This window comes from Microdochium trichocladiopsis (assembly GCF_020744255.1).
Source record: "Microdochium trichocladiopsis strain MPI-CAGE-CH-0230 chromosome Unknown B0I36scaffold_5, whole genome shotgun sequence".
NCBI classification, from domain to species: Eukaryota; Fungi; Ascomycota; class Sordariomycetes; order Xylariales; family Microdochiaceae; genus Microdochium; species Microdochium trichocladiopsis.
The window spans coordinates 2,204,704-2,223,880 of NW_025763548.1; the positions used below are offsets into that span (position 1 = coordinate 2,204,704).

Sequence of the window (19,177 nt, forward strand, 5' to 3'; positions counted from 1 at the left end):
AATGGCAATGATTAGGTCATTGCCCCATCAGGCGGCCACAAGTGAGGAGGTGTAAAGATCATTCCAAAGGTACGCTTCAAATTCATTGGCACATTCGGCAGAGCATCACTGATCGCCTTGTCCATCTTTGGGACCGGGGCAACAGATACAATGGCGGGCTCCGCACGGGGCGTGTAAGCAGGGTGGTAGCACTCAGGTGAAAGATAGCATCGCAATACGCAAACCCCCTGACGTCTTTAAACGTGAGTAACGATTCATGGCAAGTATGATTCGCTTTGTCTGTCGTTTGTAGCTCTACATGCTGCAAAAACACTTTGACAAATGGCACAGTGGCACATGATTCCCAGAGACACAGGATGGGAGGTTTCCTGCACGTGGCCCTGGACGCAATCCCCATACGACCATTTCATCTCGTAATTAGACTGGGGGTGCTTGCATTTCTTCCTACGAGAGAACAATGAGCAGATGAATCAGAATTTCCACGTGTCGAGCGTATCTGGCAGACTTTAGTTCGGATTTCAAGCAGAGACCACCCCGAAACGCAGCAGCATTGTCGACAGAAGAGGCTATTGGCAATTCTGCTTTTGCAGGACTGTGAGGGCTAAGGAAACTGCCACGACCGTTTCCAGAAACAGAAACTTTTCATCAACAAAGCTCGAGGTTTTGAGAACAATTGGCACATTGACAAGGTGACCATGGAGTAATATCAAGGTGGGTCCGTAGCGGCAGGGGGCGAGATGCGATTGGCTGTTACACGCTCCAACCCTTTGCTGCAGCCAACTTAGGGGTCTTTCCACTGATGGTCCACTGCAAGCTTGGCCAGCTCCTGCCGCCGCCACGCAATTAAACTCTCCACGTTACGGAGCGGCGGCAACTTCAGGACCACACATCAGCAACTTGCATCAACGAGCCGTGGACCAGCGCTCAGTCGACATCATGGCAGACCGCCCAAAGAGCCTGCCCGCAAGGGCGTACGGGCTGTTCACGCAGGTCGCCTGCAGCCAGACGCACCCGCTCGCAAAGCTCGTCCCCTTTGCGCTCCTGCTCCTCGATGCCGTCTTCTGTGCTGCTATCATCTGGAAGATTCCCTGTAAGTGGCGGATTGTGGCTACTCTCATAGACGGGGATCGAGCTGGGGCTGACTTGTGCGCAGATACCGAGATCGACTGGAAGGCATACATGGAGCAGGTCTCGCAGTTTGTCAATGGCGAGCGCGACTACACTGTCATCAAGGGCGGCACGGGCCCTCTTGTCTATCCTGGATTCCATGTCTACATCTACACAGGATTATACTGGCTCACTGACCAAGGGAGGAATATCCTTCTGGCCCAGCAGCTCTTCGCACTGCTGTACATGGCGACCCTGGCTCTGGTCATGTCGTGCTACTGGAAGGCCAAGGTTCGTCGCAAAGCAGTATCCGTGCTCTGTGTGCAAAGATCGAGTTGAACACTGACACCAGTGGACAGGTCCCACCATATGTCTTCCCTCTGCTGATCTTGTCAAAGCGGCTGCACAGTATCTTCATGCTGCGATGCTTCAACGACTGCTTTGCTGCGTTCTTTCTATGGCTCACAATCTACTTGTTCCAGCGCAAGTGGTGGACGGCTGGCGCCCTAAGCTATTCGCTCGGTCTCGGCGTCAAGATGACCCTCCTATTAGATCTGCCCGCCGTTGGCATCATCCTATTCCTGGCGAAGGGCTTGTCCGGCAGCCTGAAGCTGGCGGCTCTAATGGCTCAGATCCAATACATCATGGCGCAGACATTCTTGCGTAAGAACGCCAAGGGCTACCTCTCGCGGGCTTTTGAGCTTTCCCGGCAGTTTCTCTTCAAGTGGACGGTCAACTGGCGCTTTCTAGGCGAGGAGGTGTTTCTCAGCCGACGCTTTGCATTGACACTTCTAGCTGGACATGTCTCTTTCCTCATCCGGTTCATACTCAACAAGTGGCTCAAGCCTACCGGCAAGCCTGCCTACGCTGTCATCATCCCCCTTCTCCAGTTCAAATCTCCATTCACGGCCCAAGAAGAGTACCAGATAGCATCGCGCCTGACTCCCGCGTACGTGGCTACGACCATTCTCTCTGCCAACCTCATCGGCCTGCTCTTCGCGCGAACCCTGCACTACCAGTTCTATGCGTACATTGCCTGGGCGACGCCATTTCTTTTGTGGCGGGCAGGAGCACATCCAGTCCTGCAGTACGCTCTGTGGGCACTGCAGGAATGGGCCTGGAATGTCTACCCAAGCACGCCGGTAAGCTCTGGGGTAGTGGTCGCAGTACTTGCGACCACCGTGGGACTGGTGTATTTACACAATGAGGTTGCCGAGGCTGCTGTCCAGCCTCCCCAGAGCGTCGGCGTCCCGCCTGCTCAGAGGAAATGAGGTGATCCTCCTGGTCTTCAATCCTCGCTCTCCGAGTCTGACGGAGGCATGCGGCCAACAGTGGACTCCTCGTCGTCCGAGTCCTCAGCATACGCTGTGCTCTTGGCGAACTCCTTGGGCCTAAATTTGCCATCTTAGTCAGCCTCGCAAACTCGGCCCTCCCGGAAAACAGACTGCAACGCAAAGAACGCATACCAGTAGCTCTGCTTGCGCCATTCCTTCTCGTCGCGCACAATGTTGACAATGTCCCCCGTGACCTTGCCCTTGTGCTCCTCCGTCGGGGTGAGATCGACGAGGACGTAGCCGCCGCGCCGGATCCAGATGGTGTTGCGGAAGCGGTCCTGCAGCTGGACAGTCACGGTGCGCTTGTCCGGCAGCACGCAGCTGTACAGGCTATTGCCCTCGGCCTTGAGCACCCTGGCCACGCACTGCTGCGCGGTGAGCTCGTCCGGCGGGGTGGTCGACTCCTCGGCCGCAGCGCGCACGTCTCGCTTGGGTCGGCCCATGGTGCTCCTCTGGTAGTAGGCGAGAATAAAAAATAAAAAATAGTCAAGGGCACCAAGCTGTGCTGTCGTCGTGTTTAACGTGAGAGCAATGGCTGTCCCTGTAGTTAGTTTGAAATCTGCGAAGGTCGAAAAAATGCGGAATGGGCTCTGTACCTTTTTTTGGTGGGGCATGGGATGGGACAGCCGTCCGTTCCACCCAACGCACGCCTTCTTACGGTAAGGTACGCACGGGGAGCTTTGGGTAAGGGAACATTGAGTGACTCTCCACGATGTTCTGAATTCCAGCCAGACAATTCGCCAAAGTTGGCAATGTCTATATTCTGCCGGAGATACGTGTCCTTGTCAAGCCGCAGACGGTGCCCAAAAACTTCACACAGAGTAGTGTGCACTGACGCGCGACTCGTCCATGAACAAATTGCGAAATGGCTGCTGTCACGTCATGACATGCATTTTACAATTAATCCCCTGCGGATTCCCGGTAGGTTTTCTCACAGAAGCCCCAGTCCTTTAGGTGAATATTGCGTTGTGTTTCACTATGCTGGAGTCGCTACTTCGCCCGAGAACTTGTCGACAAGCCCACGCATGGCAAACATGTAACTAGAAGTGGAACAAGGCTCGTGTTAGCAACAAATGACCAACGGCCATCAGGAAGAAAACCTGAAGGCCAAAGGGAAAAGTTCGAAAGGCATATGTGAGAGTAGCACATTCCCCTTCCTCGAAGCATCCAAGAAGCATGATGTCCATGGGCCCGGCCATGTACGAGATAAGCCGCAGAGTAGGTATAGGTGAGAGTAGTTCGCTTGCTTGAGTCCTGAGCACCGTGAGGCACGGTTTACAAATCTTCGTCTCACACCCTCATTGCATTTCATGAAGGACACTCAAAAGGTAGAAGGGGAGATGAGATCGTGTGTAACTCACCTCGTCCTGTAGGATGGGTCATCCTTATATAGGATCGAATCCAGGATGTTCACGCGTCTGTAACCGTCAGCATCACGCTTGTTCCATGTCATCCATCATTTCTTCTACAAGACGTAGATTGAATGCAGGACCGTGCAAGAGGCGGCCTTACGTCGAGTACAGCAGGTTTCGGTCGTCATATTCTCCTGCCGGCTCAGATTGAGGAAAGTATCTATGGTAGCACAGCCTGTGCCCATTGCTGATCTGGTTCCATGGCTGTCGCCATACCGCTAGCTCGTCTGATCGAAGAGGGAGGTTGTTAGCGAGTCCGGTCTTGTGGAGTGGAGTCCGGAAAAGGATGAAAATTCAAGTGTCTGAACGTTACACTCATTATGCGCCCAGAAGCTCGCAGCGTCGAAGATCACGGCCTGGTCTGTACTCGAGTCCACCCCAGCGTTTCCGTGCCACAAGTCTCCATGTATGAGCACCGGGCTGATGTTCGCCTCGAGCGGTCGGAGGAGCCGTGGGACCACCCGGTTGAAAAATAAATCAATGATGATGTCCTGATCCAAGTCCTCAATCTCGCTTGGGCCACCACGGCCGCCACCACCGCCACCGCTAGCCATGTCGTCCTTCTGAAGAGTTATAGCGCCCCACGGACCTCGAGATTCGAGCTCCATGCTCAGCAAATGCCGCGTCGTGCGGGCGAAATATCCCTCCCAGGTGTTCGCCCACCCGTGGTGTATAGGCACATTCCCATGGTATGTCGGCAGATCAAAACCATATTTCTTGTCGGCAGGCGCAGAGATGCGTGTCTGGTTGCCTAAGCTGGCTTTGTGAAACTCTGCCACCGCCTTTGCAAGCCCGTCGATATCTTCCGGCAGCTCGTTCTTCATGGGCCGGAACTCGCAGAGGAGGAAGTGAACGTCCGGAATAGTTGTGTACGAGCCCCATGCGAGCGGCTTGGGCACGAGAAAAGGCTTGAGGTCATGAATCATGCTCATGCTGGTGTGCTCGCTGTGGACCATGTTCCGGCCTAGTTCGCCAGAGGTTGTCTGTACGAGGTTAGTCTTCTTTGTTCATCAAATGGCTGCTGCTGTTTGTCAAGACCCGAGCAGGCCAAAGAGGGTGTCCGGAGCGTCTCGTACCTTGAGAAAGTAGCTCACGTGCGATCCAGACGAAAGTCTGGTGTCTAGCCGTGCTGTGCGCGTCCAAAAGCTGAATCCGTGTGGCTTCAAGGATATTACTTGCACATCGTCGGGAAGTCCTGGTTAAATTGAGAGCATAGTGAGTTACTGAGCTGAGTGAGGCACGGTGCATAGATTTGGGCTCATCCAGGGGTTTCATTATACTTGCAATGACCGCCGGGTCAACGACCTCGATCGCCGCCATTGGAACGTCCGGCCCGACTTGGGTAACCGAATGCCCCTCCACCATGATGGGTATGATGACCGTTTGCCCTCCGCTTGCACTTCTGGCCTACTGAGGAAATCTTGTGATGTAGAAAGGAGGCGGGCCGGTATGTAAAGTCTTCGACGTGTCGTTGTGTAGGTGCAAGATGCTAGCCCGGCCTAAATCTGAGTGGATTTCAGAGGCTCCCCACAACTGCTAAACTTGGCGGCAAAGCGACAGGAATCTGGAACCCGACAACGCTCACTTTATCAACTTGCACTGAAGCGTACACGCTCTAAATCACACAATAGAATACAATAGGCCTCAATTCACAGCATATGAAGTCTTGGAAAACTCGCAATCTCATCATTTAGGTGTAACTTCAGCGTTTGAAGGTATTTGGTCATTTCTACGTCTCCGTGTTCTAGCTCCCCTGGGTTGAAGACTATCCTCCTTCAAGCATCTTTGCACATGCTAGAAGGCACATCTCAGATTCACACGTTGTCCCTTTATGGTCTAAGCAATTGAAAGAGACTTGAGACCCAGGAAGAAGGATTCATATCTAATGCCCTTACGGATGCCAAACCCTCCGGCTTCGCCTTCCTGTCTCTATGGTCTCCCCCAGCTTTGCACATTCCTCCTCTCAATCAGGTCCCACCATCCAGTTATTTGCGAGCAAGGTATAATTGCTGCCCATCCCACCGTGGGCTTTTGGTATTGCTATCGAGTCTTGCTCCCAGGCTTTCTCTTCTAATCCGTCCTCTTCCTGGCGCTAGGCAGGCCGAACCAAGTGACAGCCATCACGGCGAACAGCCCAATGGCAATAGGGTGCAGGACAAAAGTTCCAGCCGCCTGGGCCAACAGACCAGTGGTGAACGGCGCAAAAGCACCTCCAGAAGTGCCGAATGCACTAATGAGCCCAAGGCCGGCAACCTGCTCCTTGCGCGAAAAGTTGCGCGCAAAGACCGCCGCGGCGCAAGGGTACACGGGGCCCAGGAGCAGACCAACGATGGCGAGCGAGACGGACTCGGCAATAATGTTGGGAACAAGCCAAACGAGCAGCTGGAACACGGCGGCGCCACCAATGAGAAGATAGACAAAGAGCTTCTCGCCGATCCTGGCGCCCACGGGGGACAGCACGAAGCGCCCGATCGTGATGCCGGCCCAGAAACCGGACGTGACGTAACCGACGGAGGACGGGTCGCCGTTGCGCGTGGCGATCAGGAACGAAATAACCCAGCCCGAGATGGACACCTCGGCGCCTTGGTACGCAAAGAGGAAGAGGGCGCCGAGCATGGCCACACGAAGGCGGAACGCGCGGAACATGCCTACCAGGACCTCGCGGCCACTGGTCCGCGTGGCAGAAGAGCCGGCGCCCGCCGCCAGCTGTTCAGTGATACCGTTGCTTCCCAGCTGCTCTTGCTCGTAAGCCCAGAACGCCCAGCCGCCAAAAACGCAGTTGAAGACAGTAAATCCCAGCGGAAAGAGATAGTAGCGTCCCCAGGGCATGTTTGTCTGCGTGATGAGTGCGGTGGCAATGAGCGGAGCGGCTGTGCCGCCAACTCCGTAACTACCGTGCATGAGGCCCAGCATGGTCGTGCCGTTGCGCAGATTCGCACAGAAGACGTTGTTCATGGCCAAGGGAACAGCCGCTCCAAAGCTGATGAAGAAGAAGCCCACCACAACGGAGGGAAATGGAGCCATGGAGACAAGCGGGATGAAGCCCATGATGAGCAGCAACTGTGAGAGCATCAGAGCTCGAGCTCTGCCCAGAGTTTGTCGCAAAGTATCAATGAGGGGCGCGGCGACTATGAAACCCAAAGCTGTGCCGACGAAGATGAGCGAGACGACAGCATAGCCGATGTTGTAGTGTCTGCAACAAGATCCGTCAGTCACGAACGTCCGTCCTGCTCAAAGTGTCGCCGATTTCGCCTTGAGCAACTCACGTCTCCATGTAGGGAATCAAGGCTCCCGGCGCCGCGTCCGTGATACCTCCAACAAAATTGATCAAGCAGGCGGTCATGAGCCTATACTTGTTCATTGGCGGGCTTGACAAGCTCGGAAGAATGTCGAACGCATCAGCGGGAGCCGTGGGATTCTGTGGGCTCATTTCGACATCGGGATCAGCAATGCCATCGCTAGTGCCTGGGCGTGAAGATTCTCTGTGTGAACTTGAGCCAGTGACACTCTTCGCCGCACCTTGTGGCTCACGCAGACGAGAGAGCTCTATGCCATTATCGCCGTTGCGGGGAGCAGCTGGGTAAGATCTGGGTACGGCACGTTCTGGGAGAGCTGGCAGCTGCGGCTTTGTGTTGGGCTCGGCCTCAACCTGGACAAGAGAATGCAAGAGCGTGGTGGCCATGGTCACAAGATAAAACCGCTCGTTGTCTGTACTCGATTTCGAGACAAAACCCCAAAGCACCTCGAGAGATGATCTCTTTTCCCGTGCCAGGAAGAGGCGTCTTATAAGTGCACCTTGAAGCTCACGACAGGCAAGATGTCGTCCTAGCGATGGCGAACTGAGATCAGCTCGTAGGTGTCAGATCGGGGCGTTAGAGGGAATGACGACACCGCCAAGGGAGTTGAGATGCACGCCTGGAACGGTCCTGCGAGTGCTCGGCCGCGTCGCAGGGGTGATGTATGCGCGATGGTTTTCTGACAAATCAACGGTGGTTGGTTGTCTAGAAAGAAAGGCCTGAACGCCTCGGAGGGTTTCGTCCGTTGGAAAAATGTGAGTTGGTTGTTCTGTTGTAAGCAAGAGGGGGTTACCTGCACGAAGCCTGATTGGGTAGTTCCGACAGGCGGAGGTGTTAGTCGCGAAAGTCAATTAATTGGGCATAACATGCTCCGTCATGTGTGCGCGACATGAATGGAGAAGCTATTTGTCTGTGCCTGGGCATCCTTTGGGAGACACTGCCTACGCGTAAGTAGCGTACTAAAGGCAACCGTCGTTCATGTGCAAAACCCACCACATAACCATGTCTCGTCGTGCTCGTTGTGGTTTTGAACCGCAAGCAAAGCCGTCGTCACGGCCCACAAACGTCGCCATCGTCACTTGAACATATGAGTTCAACGTTCTAGTTTTCCCCATGGAGAAGTGATAGATTGTCAAAGTGTTTACACATTGGTATCTGTAGATGCTATAATCAAGTCGCAGACTACTTCTTGCTGTTGGCTTTGCGCCTGACGGACTCGACAAGTGAGGCGAGGTCATCGTTCTTCTCCCCGGTCGTCTTCTGCTTCTTCTTTTTCGATGAGCGGTCGTCGTCACGTACGACCTCGGCAGGAGCATCATGCTCGTCGTTCTTGCGCTTCTTCCGTCCCTCTTCCAACAATTGCTTCATGCCAGGAGTGGCCTTGAACTGTGGATGTGAAGGGTCAATGGCAAACTTGTGGTCCCCAAACACTGCGCCGAATCGATCGTCGGCCACATCCATCTTGAAGGCATCCTGCAGGCCGTCCTCGTTGGCTGCAGCCGCAGCAGCCTTCTTGCCCTTCTTGGACTTCTTGCCCTTGAGCTTCTCAGCCCGCGCGATCTCCTTGATGTTGAAGTGATCCAAGCGCTCATCATTGTCATCGCGGTCCTCGGCCATGATCCGTTCAAGCTTCTCGCGTTGGGCAGCATTCTCGGCATCCTGTGCGGCCTTGGCCTCCTTTTTCTTGAGGCGTTCCTCCTTCCTCTGAGATGTTTTCGTGGCTGGCTTTGTGGGCCCATCTGTGGTGAAGAATGGATCGTCAAAGCCAAGATCGTCTTGCGCGGCCTCTTCCTGGTGACCGCCCTCATCACTCTCAGCCTCAGCCTCCCCGCTCCGCTTCTGCACGGCCATTTCCTTCTTGCGGGCTTTTCTCTCCTTCTCCTTCCTCTTGTACTTCTCGATTGTTGTCTCCTCTGCCTCCGGGTCTGTCTTCTTCTTCTTGCTTGGCCCATCATCCATGAGACCTGGTGTGAATGTGATCTCCATGTCTCCGACGGGCGCGGACTTTGAGGACTTGCTGGAAGATTCAGCGCCGAGACCCAGTAGAGCTCGCATGCGCTGCGCTTTCAGCTCTTTTTTCGAGAGGCCAGATTGCCCATCTTCTCCACCCTCTGCATTGTCCAGAGGCTCGATTTCGTCCTCGCTGTCGCTGGCGAGATAAGCCTTCAAGTCGTTCTCTTCCAAGTCGGCTCGGCTACCCGTGAAGGCGCGCTTGATATCCTCCTTGCGCGCAGCTTCCTCTGGGTGCATATCCCACGTCAATTTTACCTTGGAGTGCTGGAGGGCGTCGGTGACGAATTCTGTCGGCCTATAGTCGGAAGGCATCTCCCTGCACTCATCTCGAGGCTCGTCGTCAAAATCGACATCATCTGGGACAAATCGCAGGTCGAGGAAGTTTGACGAAGTCTGGTATTCTGTGCCGTCCGTCGCCTGGTAGATCTTCTCGGCTGTAGCTGGATCGGAGCAGACCATGACCGCATAGTAGTATCGTAGCCTGTCCAGCTGGTATGAGCGAAGCGCATCGCTGTCGAAATCTTGGTCGTCCCCTTCCTCGATGATGTCATTCTTGATTTTCTCGTCTTCGTCCTCGTCGCTGTCGATTTCGGACTCCGATTCAGACTTGTCCTCGTCACTGTCCTGCTTCTTTCTGAAGATCTCCCTTGGGGGTCCCTCCAGCTCCTCTCTTTGCATACGCTCCTTTCCGAACTCGCTGGGGTAGACCGATACCCTCTCGATGCGGCCACCCTTGGGCGCAAAGCTCGAGAACAGGGCCATAAGATCCGATGCCTTGATGTGATCCCAGTCGAGATTGACAATGGCTATCCTCCTCGTCACGTCCCCTGTCTCGACATCTGCTTGAGCATCTCGCAGGCGATTGACGCTGGCTGATGTGTCGACTTCCTCTTCCTCCGCGGCCTCCTCCTCCTCTTCATCCGAGTCAGACTCAGACTCTGATGAGGAGAAACCGCCACCACGAGCTGGATCATAGGACTTGTTGGCCTTCTCTAGCTCGCGCTGCACAACATCGTCCTTTTCGACCTCCTGCTCAGACTCATCATCCTCATCCTCGTCCTTGTATAGTCGCTGTAGAGCCTTCTTCTTGTTGTCCGACTTCAGCTTGCGCCCATACTTGTCGACTTTGGCCGTGACTGTGAAGTCGTCGTCCTTCAGCATGCGCGAGAATCGCTTGTCCACGGTCGTCTTGCTGCGTAGCTTGGAAGGCAGCTTGTACCGAGGGTTGTTCTCAAAACTGGCGAAACGGTCATCCTTGCTGGGTGCCGACGCCTGGACGGCAGGCTTTGATTTGGCTGGCTTTGGCATTGTCGCTTGTAATTTCTGACAGCTTCGCAGACCCGAATCACTTGCGCAAGTGCTTCAACGAGAAGCCCGCGGCTTGCATTGGGAGCGCAAGAACCAGGAGTGGACCTCAGAAACTTTTTGCGGGTCTGACAATTTTCAGCCGGCAGTATTGCGGGCGGTGAAGGTGCCATTGGGTAAAGGGAAGGTGGTGTAAATGCTTAGCTCAGACAAAGCTAAGGTCCAGAAGTGTGTGGGCGGGTTGTCGAGCTGGCCCCACCTCATGGCCTGACTCTAAATCAAGGCAACGCTGATCTCATCGGCACATGCGTCAAGCTACCCCTCGCCCCTCACTCCTCCCCCCCCTTCACAACATGAGAAGCTGAGGCCCCACGCCGCATGCAACATACGTAACGCAAGTGGCTTATGCAGTTCGTGTGCTTCTGGCAGGGTGTGACATTCCTGACTCCTAATGAGCTGTCCTCTGCTGAAATGGCGGAGGGAATTGTGTGGTGTGATATGTTTGTGAAGTGTTGACTTGTCGACATCATCCACTAGCCGGGAGCGCTCAGGGGTTTCCCGCAGTTAGCCCTTGGGGGTCGGCCAGTCTGTTGTGTATGCTTCTGAACATGTGTGTGATGATCAGTAGCTGAGGTGGGCCGAGCTAGGGGCCTTGAAGCAGTTGTGAATCAAGGACAAGGCGTGGTCTACGTGAGGCAGAACATGACGACCTGATAAATAACGAGATATAGCTCGCGGTGCATTGACACGAACTCGAGCGTTCCTTGGTCACACACTGCATATCCAAGGCACATTCAAGATCGCCCCTCAGCATTGCATCTGCGGCTTGCCCTGTCTTTTCTCGTCCCCTCTGCTGGCATATTTAGCTGCAAGATCCCACATACCCAGCTTGGCCAGCATTAGCTTCCAAGAGGAGGCCGCCTGAGAAAAAACAGGGTCCTCAGCTCACTCGTGACTGCACGCTCCATCTTCTTCTTACAGACACACACAGCGTGAAGCTACACGTTCGTGAGAAGCCGAGCTGCACTGATTGTCGATACCACCGCCTGCTCTCAGAATGGACCGCTTCTTCAACAAGGCGAAAGATCGCCTCGAGCAGGGCCTCAAAGAGGTCCAGCAGCATGCCCAGTCTGCCCTCAACCTCGGTGACAAAGAGCACTCCCATACGCACGATGGAGCATGCGACCACCACCATGACAACTACAACTCGAGCAACCGTTTCCAGTCCTTTGCTCCCCAGACCTCTGGCGACGTGAAGTGGTACGTGGATGGTGCCTCGTACTTCTGGGCCGTGTCTATGGCACTTGAAAGTAAGCTATACTATTCAGCAGAACCACACGCGATGGGTTGTCTCCGACTGACACGTTCCTTATCCAGATGCAAAGGAGAGCATCTACATCTTGGATTGGTGGCTGAGCCCGGAGCTCTACTTGCGTCGCCCCCCTGCACACAATGAGCGCTACCGCCTTGACAAGATGCTCCACGCTGCCGCAGAACGCGGTGTAGACGTGCGGATCATCGTGTACAAGGAGGTCGCAGCCGCCCTGACCTGTAAGTTGGGCCCATTCTGGAGCAGAGCGTAAGAGCGAGCTGACACTGGGAATCGTAAAGGTGATTCTGCTGTAAGTAAAGTTTACTTGCGCGTCTAGGCACTTGCGAGGTGTTCACATCTGACCCTGAATCCTTCGGCAGCACACCAAACACGCCCTTGAGGGCCTACACCAGAACATCAAGGTGTTCAGACACCCTGATCACACGCCAAACTCTAAAGAGGTCATCTCTGGCTTCTCGGGTCTGTCTATCAAGACCTACAAGCCTGGTGATCTGGCCAAAGCCTCGACAGGCGCTCTTGCCTCTATCTATGGCCAATTTGGCGACACGGTCTTGTATTGGGCCCACCACGAGAAGCTTTGTGTGGTTGACCGTCGCGTGGCATTCATGGGTGGTCTTGATATGTGTAAGGCGATACATGGTTCAAGATGAAGAAGACTGATGGCTAACGTACCCCTAGGTTTCGGACGATGGGACACGATGTGTATGTAGACCTCGATGAGACCATACGGTGAAGGTCACCCAGAAAACTAACCTTCTGCACGATTAGCGCATCCGATCAGTGATGCCCATCCCGGTAATTTGGACAATATCATCTTCCCAGGGCAGGATTTCAACAACGCTCGTGCATTCGATTTCGAGGGTGTCAACGATTGGAATCACCCTAACAAGCGTATGGCAAAACCTCTACAATCTCAAAAAGCACTTTCTTCTAACCCCAACACAGTTGATCGCTCCAAGAATGGCAGAATGGGCTGGTCTGACATCACCGTCTCCATGGTTGGGCCCATCGTTACCAACCTGCTCGATCACTTTGTCGATCGGTGGTGCGTTCACCTTTGACACATTTCCAAAGCGTACATTCACTGAACCTCTTTCCAGGAACTTCATCCAGGATGAGAAATATTCGAAGAAAGATGCCGGCAAGTACAACAAGCTCAGCATTGAAGGTGGCGCCGTCGTCGAGGAGCATCACATTCCCCGCAACATGCACGAGATGCATGGGCGGTTCCGGAGATTCATGGGTGACGACGACGATGAAGGCGAGCAGGGACGACAGCACGATTCGCAGAGACGAACAGACGAGAGACACGAGAGTGCTGCTATCCAGCTTTGCAGAAGGTCCGTGCCTAATCACTCTATGGGCTCGCAAAGTGTACTAACAAGAGTAAAGCTGCTGTGAATGGTCCGCCGGACATCCTACCGAGCACAGCATTGCAAATGCATATATGGATGCTATCACGAATGCTAAGCATTTTGTCTACATTGAGAACCAGGTGAGACCGCTTATATATCAGCCGCAAAAACGTAATGAGCTAACAACAAGTACAGTTCTTCATCACTGCTACTTCTGACGCTCAGAAGCCAGTGACGAACAAGATCGGCCTTTGCATCGTCAACCGCATTGTCAAGGCCCACGAGGCTGGCGAAGACTTCCGCATTGTCGTAATCATGCCTGCTGTTCCGGCTTTCGCAGGTGACCTCAAGTCCGACGGTGCTCTCGGAACGCGTGCCATTTTGGAGTTCCAGTACCAGAGCATCAGCCGCGGCGGCCACAGCATCATCGAGGTCTTGCAGCAGCGCGGCGTCACAGACTGGCAGCGATACATTGGCTTCTACAACCTGCGGAACTATGACCGCCTCAACACCTCGTCCACGATGCAGCGAGCCGAGGAGCAGAGCGGCGTGTCCTACGACCAGGCTCGCCAAGGCTACGACCAGCAGCACAATGAAGGCCCGCCGCAGCGAACAGAGGCCTACAGCCGCTACCAGTACGCGGCTGCGAAGCAAGAGGATAGCACTTGGGACACCGTCTCCAGCTGCTACATGGAAGGCGGCATGGACATTCGTCAAGTCCCCTGGAATGGAAGCCCCGAAGCCGAGATGGACGCGTTCATCTCCGAGGAGCTGTACATTCACTCGAAGGTGCTTATTGCCGACGACAGACTGGTCATCTGCGGCTCTGCCAACCTTAACGACCGCTCGCAGCTCGGCAACCACGACTCTGAGATTGCCGTCGTCATTGAAGACCCCACTCCCGTTGAGAGCCGAAGTAAGTTGAATCTTGGAACCCTCACTACCAAGCTGGGGCTTGTCTTCCAGCTAGCCCTGAGCTTCCCCCGTGACTTCTTTCTAATGTCCTTCGTAGTGGCCGGACGCCCGTACACAGCCAGCAAGTTCGCCGCCTCGCTCCGCCGTCAGCTCTTCCGGAAGCACCTGGGCCTCGTGCCCGACCAGCGCTGGGACAAGCCAACGGCAGCCTGGACGCCCGTCGACGCCGACCCGCAGGACTACGACTGGGGCTCCAACAGCGACCGGCTGGTCGAGGACCCCCTGGGCCAGGACTTCCTGCGCCTCTGGTCCGACACGGCGCGCACAAACACCGAGGTTTTCAGCAAGGTGTTCCACCCGGTCCCCAACGACGCCGTGCGCAACTGGCAGCAGTACGACGAGTTCTTCAGCCGCCACTTTGTCATCCCCGGCAACGAGTACAAGAACGGCGAGGACAAGGACCCCAACCGCGTGCCGTACGGGCACGTCGTCAAGTCCGAGTTCCCCGGCGGCGTCGGCGAGGTCAAGGACTGGCTGTCGCGGGTGCGCGGGACCTTGATCGACTTCTCGCACGAGTTCCTGGTCGAGCTCGGCGACGACTTGGCCATGGAGGGTTTCGGGTTGAACTTTGCCACCAAGGAAATTTACACTTGAAGCAGTGGGAGGTTCTGTGTGGGGTGCTGGTGTTCCACCGCGTTCTAATGGGTACAGCCATTGTTTAGGCCAGCGGAGAGAGAGTTCTTGTGAGTAGCCTGGACAATGATTAGCGACGCTAGTTTTGGTCTTAATATGCCCTGAGGCAAATGCAATCTATTCTACTCTTCTTGCTCCTGCACAACGATCTGGACTATGTTGACCACTTTTGGTAAAGCGCAACGTTGCGTAAAATATGGATTGACTGGGACGAAGCCGCCGAATCTCGTAGTATGAGCTATTCAAGCAGACCGTTACCTCCAGTACGTGGTCGTGACCAGGTCGGTCAGATCAACGTGGTCCGCGTCTAAGTTTGATCATGGTCATACCGCTCACCACCCCCCTTCCTTTGCCGTAATCCTGCGCATTCTAACCTTCTACGTTCCCAGTCACCATGACGCCCCGGCCTGTGCTGCGGCAAAACCTCCCAGATGTAACTAATGCAAGACTTTTTGTGACTCCTGCTGCTACTGCCCTGCCTTACGGAGATAGTATTCGTGGGGCACCTAGTCCTCGATAATACCTGGTCCGAATGATAGGGGCAAGTTGGCGAAAGGTACTGCGCCGACAACAGTCTCTGACCTGTTCTTTCTCCTTCCAATATAAGGCCGCTTCGCCTCCACTGCAAAAACAGAGCCAGAGTGTGGTTAGTGCTTGCACAGGCAGGGCCGTGGCCGTTTGTGTTTTGATGCTCATAAGGAACTTACTTCGGTTATTCAGATAAGCCTGAACATCGACGACCTCGCCCTTGGAGACAGAGTCCTGCAGGCGGACAGGGTCAATAACCGTCATGAGCCTCTCTGTCTCGTAAAAGCGCCCTCGAATGTCCCGCTCCATCTTCATCACGTTGAGCCCGTTCGGCAACGGCACCCAGTCGTGGCGAACACCGGCGTGAGCGCGTACTCTATCACGGAACGCCTTTTCTCGGACCATGGCCGCCGGTATCTGTGCCGTATACTGCGGCGGCGGTTGGGCTGCAGGAACCTCCTCAAGGCGCAAAATATCACCATAGAAATAGAGCTGCTCAGTTCCGCTGGTGGAGTCCACAAATATAGCTTTTATGGACAGCACGGTAGGCAGTGGTCGAGGTGGTGGTTGCTCTTGAGGCCCGGGACGGATCCGCACTGCCTCGCCAGCGGTCAGCCTTTCGGAGCCGAGGAAGACGCCGCCATAGAATGAACGTGTAGGAGTAGGCTCTGGTACGCCCTGGCGGTTGAAGGTGGAGTACGACTCGTCGATGGCCATGACTGCTAGTTTCGAGGCTTCCATGCCGAGGAGGTCCCTCTTGTTCCGATCGTCCTGGGCAATCTGTCTCTGTTGGGTCTCCCAGTCGATTTGGTTGAATGGCTGGTTAGTGAGATGAACCAGACTGGGACTAACAGCCGGCACACTGAAGGCAAGAAATGGCCTCATTTCGTCTTCAGCCTTTGGCGCAGCTGGGATTTGCAAGGCAGAGTGCGCCAAAGGTTTTACGAGACAGCGTACTGGAAGCGTCGGAGTGGTTTGTAGGATGATTCCGAGGCGCCATGAAGGGCCATTCTTGAACCAGACAACTTCACCATCGCGGAAGAGAACATTCTCAGAGGGCGGCAGGATACGCTGCTGAGGCTGTTGCTGCTGTTGTTGCTGACTCTGCTGCTGCTGCTGCTGCTGCTGTGGCTGCTGGTTCTGTTGTTGCTGCTGCTGCGGCGGTGCTGAGCTCGCCTGGGGAGCAGGTGCTTGGGCTGGCTGCTGAATGATAGGTTGCGCAGAAGTCTGCGGCGTCGTTTGGGGACGAGCAGCGGGCTGCTGAGCTTGAGCTGGGACTGGTCCTCCTGCCGACACTGGCTTGGGGACTTGTGCTGCCGGAGCGGGTTGTGAAATTGTGCTGGGCTGGTTCGGGGCGGTAGACGTTGGTGTTGCCGTTACAGGCACAGCTGGAGCAGGAACAGGCGTGGCAGTATTTGAGCTTGGGGTGGCTGCCTTGGGTGTCGTGGTCTTGCTCGACTTCCTCTTGGGCCCATTTGCTCTGGCGTGCTCTGTGATCGACCTCTTGCAGAGTGTACACTGGCAATCTTTGATGTCTTCGCTGCTGGTCGTGAGCCAGAACAAATGTGGCACGAAGTCCCTTGCTGCTTTGTACGAGTCTCCGCTCGGGTGACCATAGAGATAATAATCCTTTTCTACGAAATTGTTAGCGCTGACGGGACAAATGAACAAAGGGCTCGACATACTACCAGCACGAGCCTCAAAGTAGATCTCGTAGTTGCCGGGGAACTCGACGAAGAAATCGGAACCTTATCGTGTGTAAGCTTCAGCAGTGCATTTGCAGTCAGCATTACGCAAGAGCGACATACCTGCCAGCCTGTCTTCTGGCTTGTACAAAAGATCTCTGAGAGCATTGCCGGCGAGGAACTCCCATCTCTCGTAGGCAGGATCCTCGAGTGGGACGGGAGCTCGGACACCAGTCGCGCTCTTGATGCTGCGCGGCTGGACCTTGCCGTCGCTACGGCTCACCTTCCACTGGTGAGCCTCGCGTTCCCTCATCTTGGCTCTGGTGGCGACAGACCCCAGCACGAGGCCTCCTGCGAGGCAGTGACTTGTCTGTGGGGTGACGGTGGTCAGTCTCGGGAGCGGAGTGAAGTCAGGCGTGCTGATCGTGAGTGCTCTGTCCGCCGCGTCACAACGACAAAGCAGGCCAGAGGGCCTCGGTGGCCTGTGCACTGCGTGGACGGGCAAACGTACCTTTCCAGCTGCAATTATTTCTCTTCAGCTGTGTGCGACGTCAGGATTGGGAATGGCCGTTGGCAACAATCAGCTGTCTCGGGCGTGGCAGTGGCGTCTTGTGTTGTTGGTGGTGGACAAGCTCGCTGGTTGGGAGCACGTTTGCGACCGCCCAACACAGCAGCCAAGGACCTTTTTGGTGATGCTTGGGATATGGTACTGAGATTCCAGAACTACTTGAGACGGCCGCCTTGATAATCGAGTATGCTGCCCGCTACAAGACCAATGCTTTATGCCAGCGCAACTGGCCCAAGATCCACACGTTCCTCCTGAATGCGCTGTTGACAATGGGCAGGAAGTCCTGTTCATCTGATGCACGAGACACGCTCAAACGCGATCTTGGGGCAGCAATGGGGAGAAGGCATTGGCCGTCCGGGTGGGTCCGCCGCCCTTCCTGGTGGGACTGGGCCACTCAGCGGCGAGCTTGGTCATCCAGCCAGCTCATCTCGAATCGAAAAGCGGTGATCCTCGAAAGGTACCATAACCTAAGCAGTCCAGAGCTGTCTGCTGTCTCTGCAGAGACCTAGTGCTTTTCTCGTACTTTTGTCGCCTTGAAAATGTGCATAATGTGACTGGTTCCACCCGCTTGTACTGGCCAGAAAATGTGGCTTGCGCCTCGGTGGGTGGACTGACTTGCTTGTTCCTGCTTGTAAATGGGCCGCCCCCGACCACTCACGGCCCCACTGTCGACCACGGCAAGACCCCTGAGCAGCCAGCCCGCCAAGCACCACTGGCGCAATCGCATCGCTACGTCGGATCCCTGGGGAGCTTCATCATCCTGTCCCGGTTCGTCGTTGTCCATGCCACAACACACGACTGGGCAGCACCCCTCATAGTCACAATGCTGTCTTTCATATTAATACAGAACAGGCAGTAAGTAGGCCCTTCACAGTCCTCCCGCCTAGGCGACTTCTCAAGACCACCCCAAGCCCTCCTCACATGTCCAACCATTCTGACCTCCCCTTTCTCTCTCCCACACAGAGGCAAGACCCGCCTTGCCAAATGGTACGCGCCGTACAGCGACGACGAAAAGATCAAGCTCAAGGGCGAGGTACGTCCCTGAATCCCCGAGCAGTGCTTGCGCCGAGTGAGGAAGCAACGAGTGCCTGCAAGCCGACGCCTACTCGGACCGTCCCGTGCCAAACCAGCTGGCCGGGCCTCTCGCGCATCGGAATCATGCACATCACAGGGAAGCTCTCTCTCTAACATCCTCGCTTTCCGCACTCTTCTCCCAAAAACAGGTCCACCGCCTCGTAGCCCCCCGCGACCAGAAGTACCAGTCCAACTTTGTCGAGTTCCGCAACAACAAGATCGTCTACCGGCGGTACGCGGGCCTCTTCTTCTGCGCCTGCGTCGACACCAACGACAACGAGCTCGCCTTCCTCGAGGCCATCCACTTCTTCGTCGAGGTCCTCGACGCCTTCTTTGGCAACGTCTGCGAGCTCGACCTCGTATTCAACTTCTACAAGGTCTACGCCATTCTCGACGAGGTCTTCCTCGCCGGAGAGATCGAAGAGACGAGTAAGCAGGTGGTGCTTACGCGGCTGGAGCACTTGGACAAATTAGAATAACGCGGGGAACTCGAAATATCGAGCAGACGGAGGCGATGGCGAGATACTCTGCACCCCGAGAAGCACTTCGATCGAAGTAC

At 55.2% G+C, this 19,177-nt stretch overlaps 8 protein-coding genes across 8 annotated transcripts; 3 read left to right on the forward strand and 5 right to left on the reverse strand.

The window, feature by feature from the left end:
* Nucleotides 1-936: 936 nt before the first annotated feature.
* Nucleotides 937-2,378, forward strand: B0I36DRAFT_241965 (glycosyltransferase; the record flags this gene model as incomplete). Its single annotated transcript, XM_046149872.1, has 3 exons — nucleotides 937-1,090; nucleotides 1,154-1,398; nucleotides 1,467-2,378. 3 exons carry the CDS (start codon nucleotides 937-939, stop codon nucleotides 2,376-2,378), a joined length of 1,311 nt encoding a protein of 436 aa, XP_046012927.1.
* Nucleotides 2,379-2,386: 8 nt separating this feature from the next.
* Nucleotides 2,387-3,181, reverse strand: B0I36DRAFT_120611 (uncharacterized protein). The gene is made up of 3 exons (XM_046148029.1): nucleotides 3,038-3,181; nucleotides 2,574-2,976; nucleotides 2,387-2,498 (listed from the first exon to the last, which is right to left on the reverse strand). Exons 2-3 carry the CDS (start codon nucleotides 2,882-2,884, stop codon nucleotides 2,396-2,398), a joined length of 414 nt encoding a protein of 137 aa, XP_046012928.1. The 5' UTR covers nucleotides 2,885-2,976; nucleotides 3,038-3,181; the 3' UTR covers nucleotides 2,387-2,395.
* Nucleotides 3,182-5,323, reverse strand: B0I36DRAFT_120610 (Fructosamine kinase-domain-containing protein). The gene is made up of 6 exons (XM_046148028.1): nucleotides 5,134-5,323; nucleotides 4,930-5,048; nucleotides 4,167-4,836; nucleotides 3,954-4,080; nucleotides 3,803-3,859; nucleotides 3,182-3,481 (listed from the first exon to the last, which is right to left on the reverse strand). Exons 1-6 carry the CDS (start codon nucleotides 5,216-5,218, stop codon nucleotides 3,418-3,420), a joined length of 1,122 nt encoding a protein of 373 aa, XP_046012929.1. The 5' UTR covers nucleotides 5,219-5,323; the 3' UTR covers nucleotides 3,182-3,417.
* A 221-nt stretch (nucleotides 5,324-5,544) lies between these two features.
* Nucleotides 5,545-7,912, reverse strand: B0I36DRAFT_323515 (major facilitator superfamily domain-containing protein). The gene is made up of 2 exons (XM_046153986.1): nucleotides 7,120-7,912; nucleotides 5,545-7,046 (listed from the first exon to the last, which is right to left on the reverse strand). The coding sequence occupies exons 1-2, from the start codon at nucleotides 7,533-7,535 to the stop codon at nucleotides 5,924-5,926; spliced, it is 1,539 nt and encodes a 512-aa protein (XP_046012930.1). The 5' UTR covers nucleotides 7,536-7,912; the 3' UTR covers nucleotides 5,545-5,923.
* A 342-nt stretch (nucleotides 7,913-8,254) lies between these two features.
* On the reverse strand, nucleotides 8,255-10,536 carry B0I36DRAFT_323516 (uncharacterized protein). Its single transcript, XM_046153987.1, has one exon. It carries the CDS (start codon nucleotides 10,468-10,470, stop codon nucleotides 8,332-8,334), a length of 2,139 nt encoding a protein of 712 aa, XP_046012931.1. The 5' UTR covers nucleotides 10,471-10,536; the 3' UTR covers nucleotides 8,255-8,331.
* A 988-nt stretch (nucleotides 10,537-11,524) lies between these two features.
* On the forward strand, nucleotides 11,525-14,724 carry B0I36DRAFT_243395 (uncharacterized protein; the record flags this gene model as incomplete). The annotated part of the gene is made up of 11 exons (XM_046149981.1): nucleotides 11,525-11,777; nucleotides 11,845-12,018; nucleotides 12,079-12,089; nucleotides 12,160-12,424; nucleotides 12,479-12,502; nucleotides 12,569-12,691; nucleotides 12,746-12,845; nucleotides 12,901-13,140; nucleotides 13,193-13,295; nucleotides 13,351-14,071; nucleotides 14,168-14,724. The coding sequence occupies 11 exons, from the start codon at nucleotides 11,525-11,527 to the stop codon at nucleotides 14,722-14,724; spliced, it is 2,571 nt and encodes an 856-aa protein (XP_046012932.1).
* A 545-nt stretch (nucleotides 14,725-15,269) lies between these two features.
* Nucleotides 15,270-17,289, reverse strand: B0I36DRAFT_362971 (uncharacterized protein; the record flags this gene model as incomplete). Its single annotated transcript, XM_046158734.1, has 4 exons — nucleotides 15,270-15,385; nucleotides 15,471-16,925; nucleotides 16,977-17,039; nucleotides 17,100-17,289. The coding sequence occupies 4 exons, from the start codon at nucleotides 17,287-17,289 to the stop codon at nucleotides 15,270-15,272; spliced, it is 1,824 nt and encodes a 607-aa protein (XP_046012933.1).
* Nucleotides 17,290-18,367: 1,078 nt separating this feature from the next.
* Nucleotides 18,368-19,097, forward strand: B0I36DRAFT_362972 (adaptor protein complex AP-2 small subunit; the record flags this gene model as incomplete). The annotated part of the gene is made up of 3 exons (XM_046158735.1): nucleotides 18,368-18,399; nucleotides 18,508-18,577; nucleotides 18,768-19,097. 3 exons carry the CDS (start codon nucleotides 18,368-18,370, stop codon nucleotides 19,095-19,097), a joined length of 432 nt encoding a protein of 143 aa, XP_046012934.1.
* Between the last annotated feature and the right edge of the window lie 80 nt (nucleotides 19,098-19,177).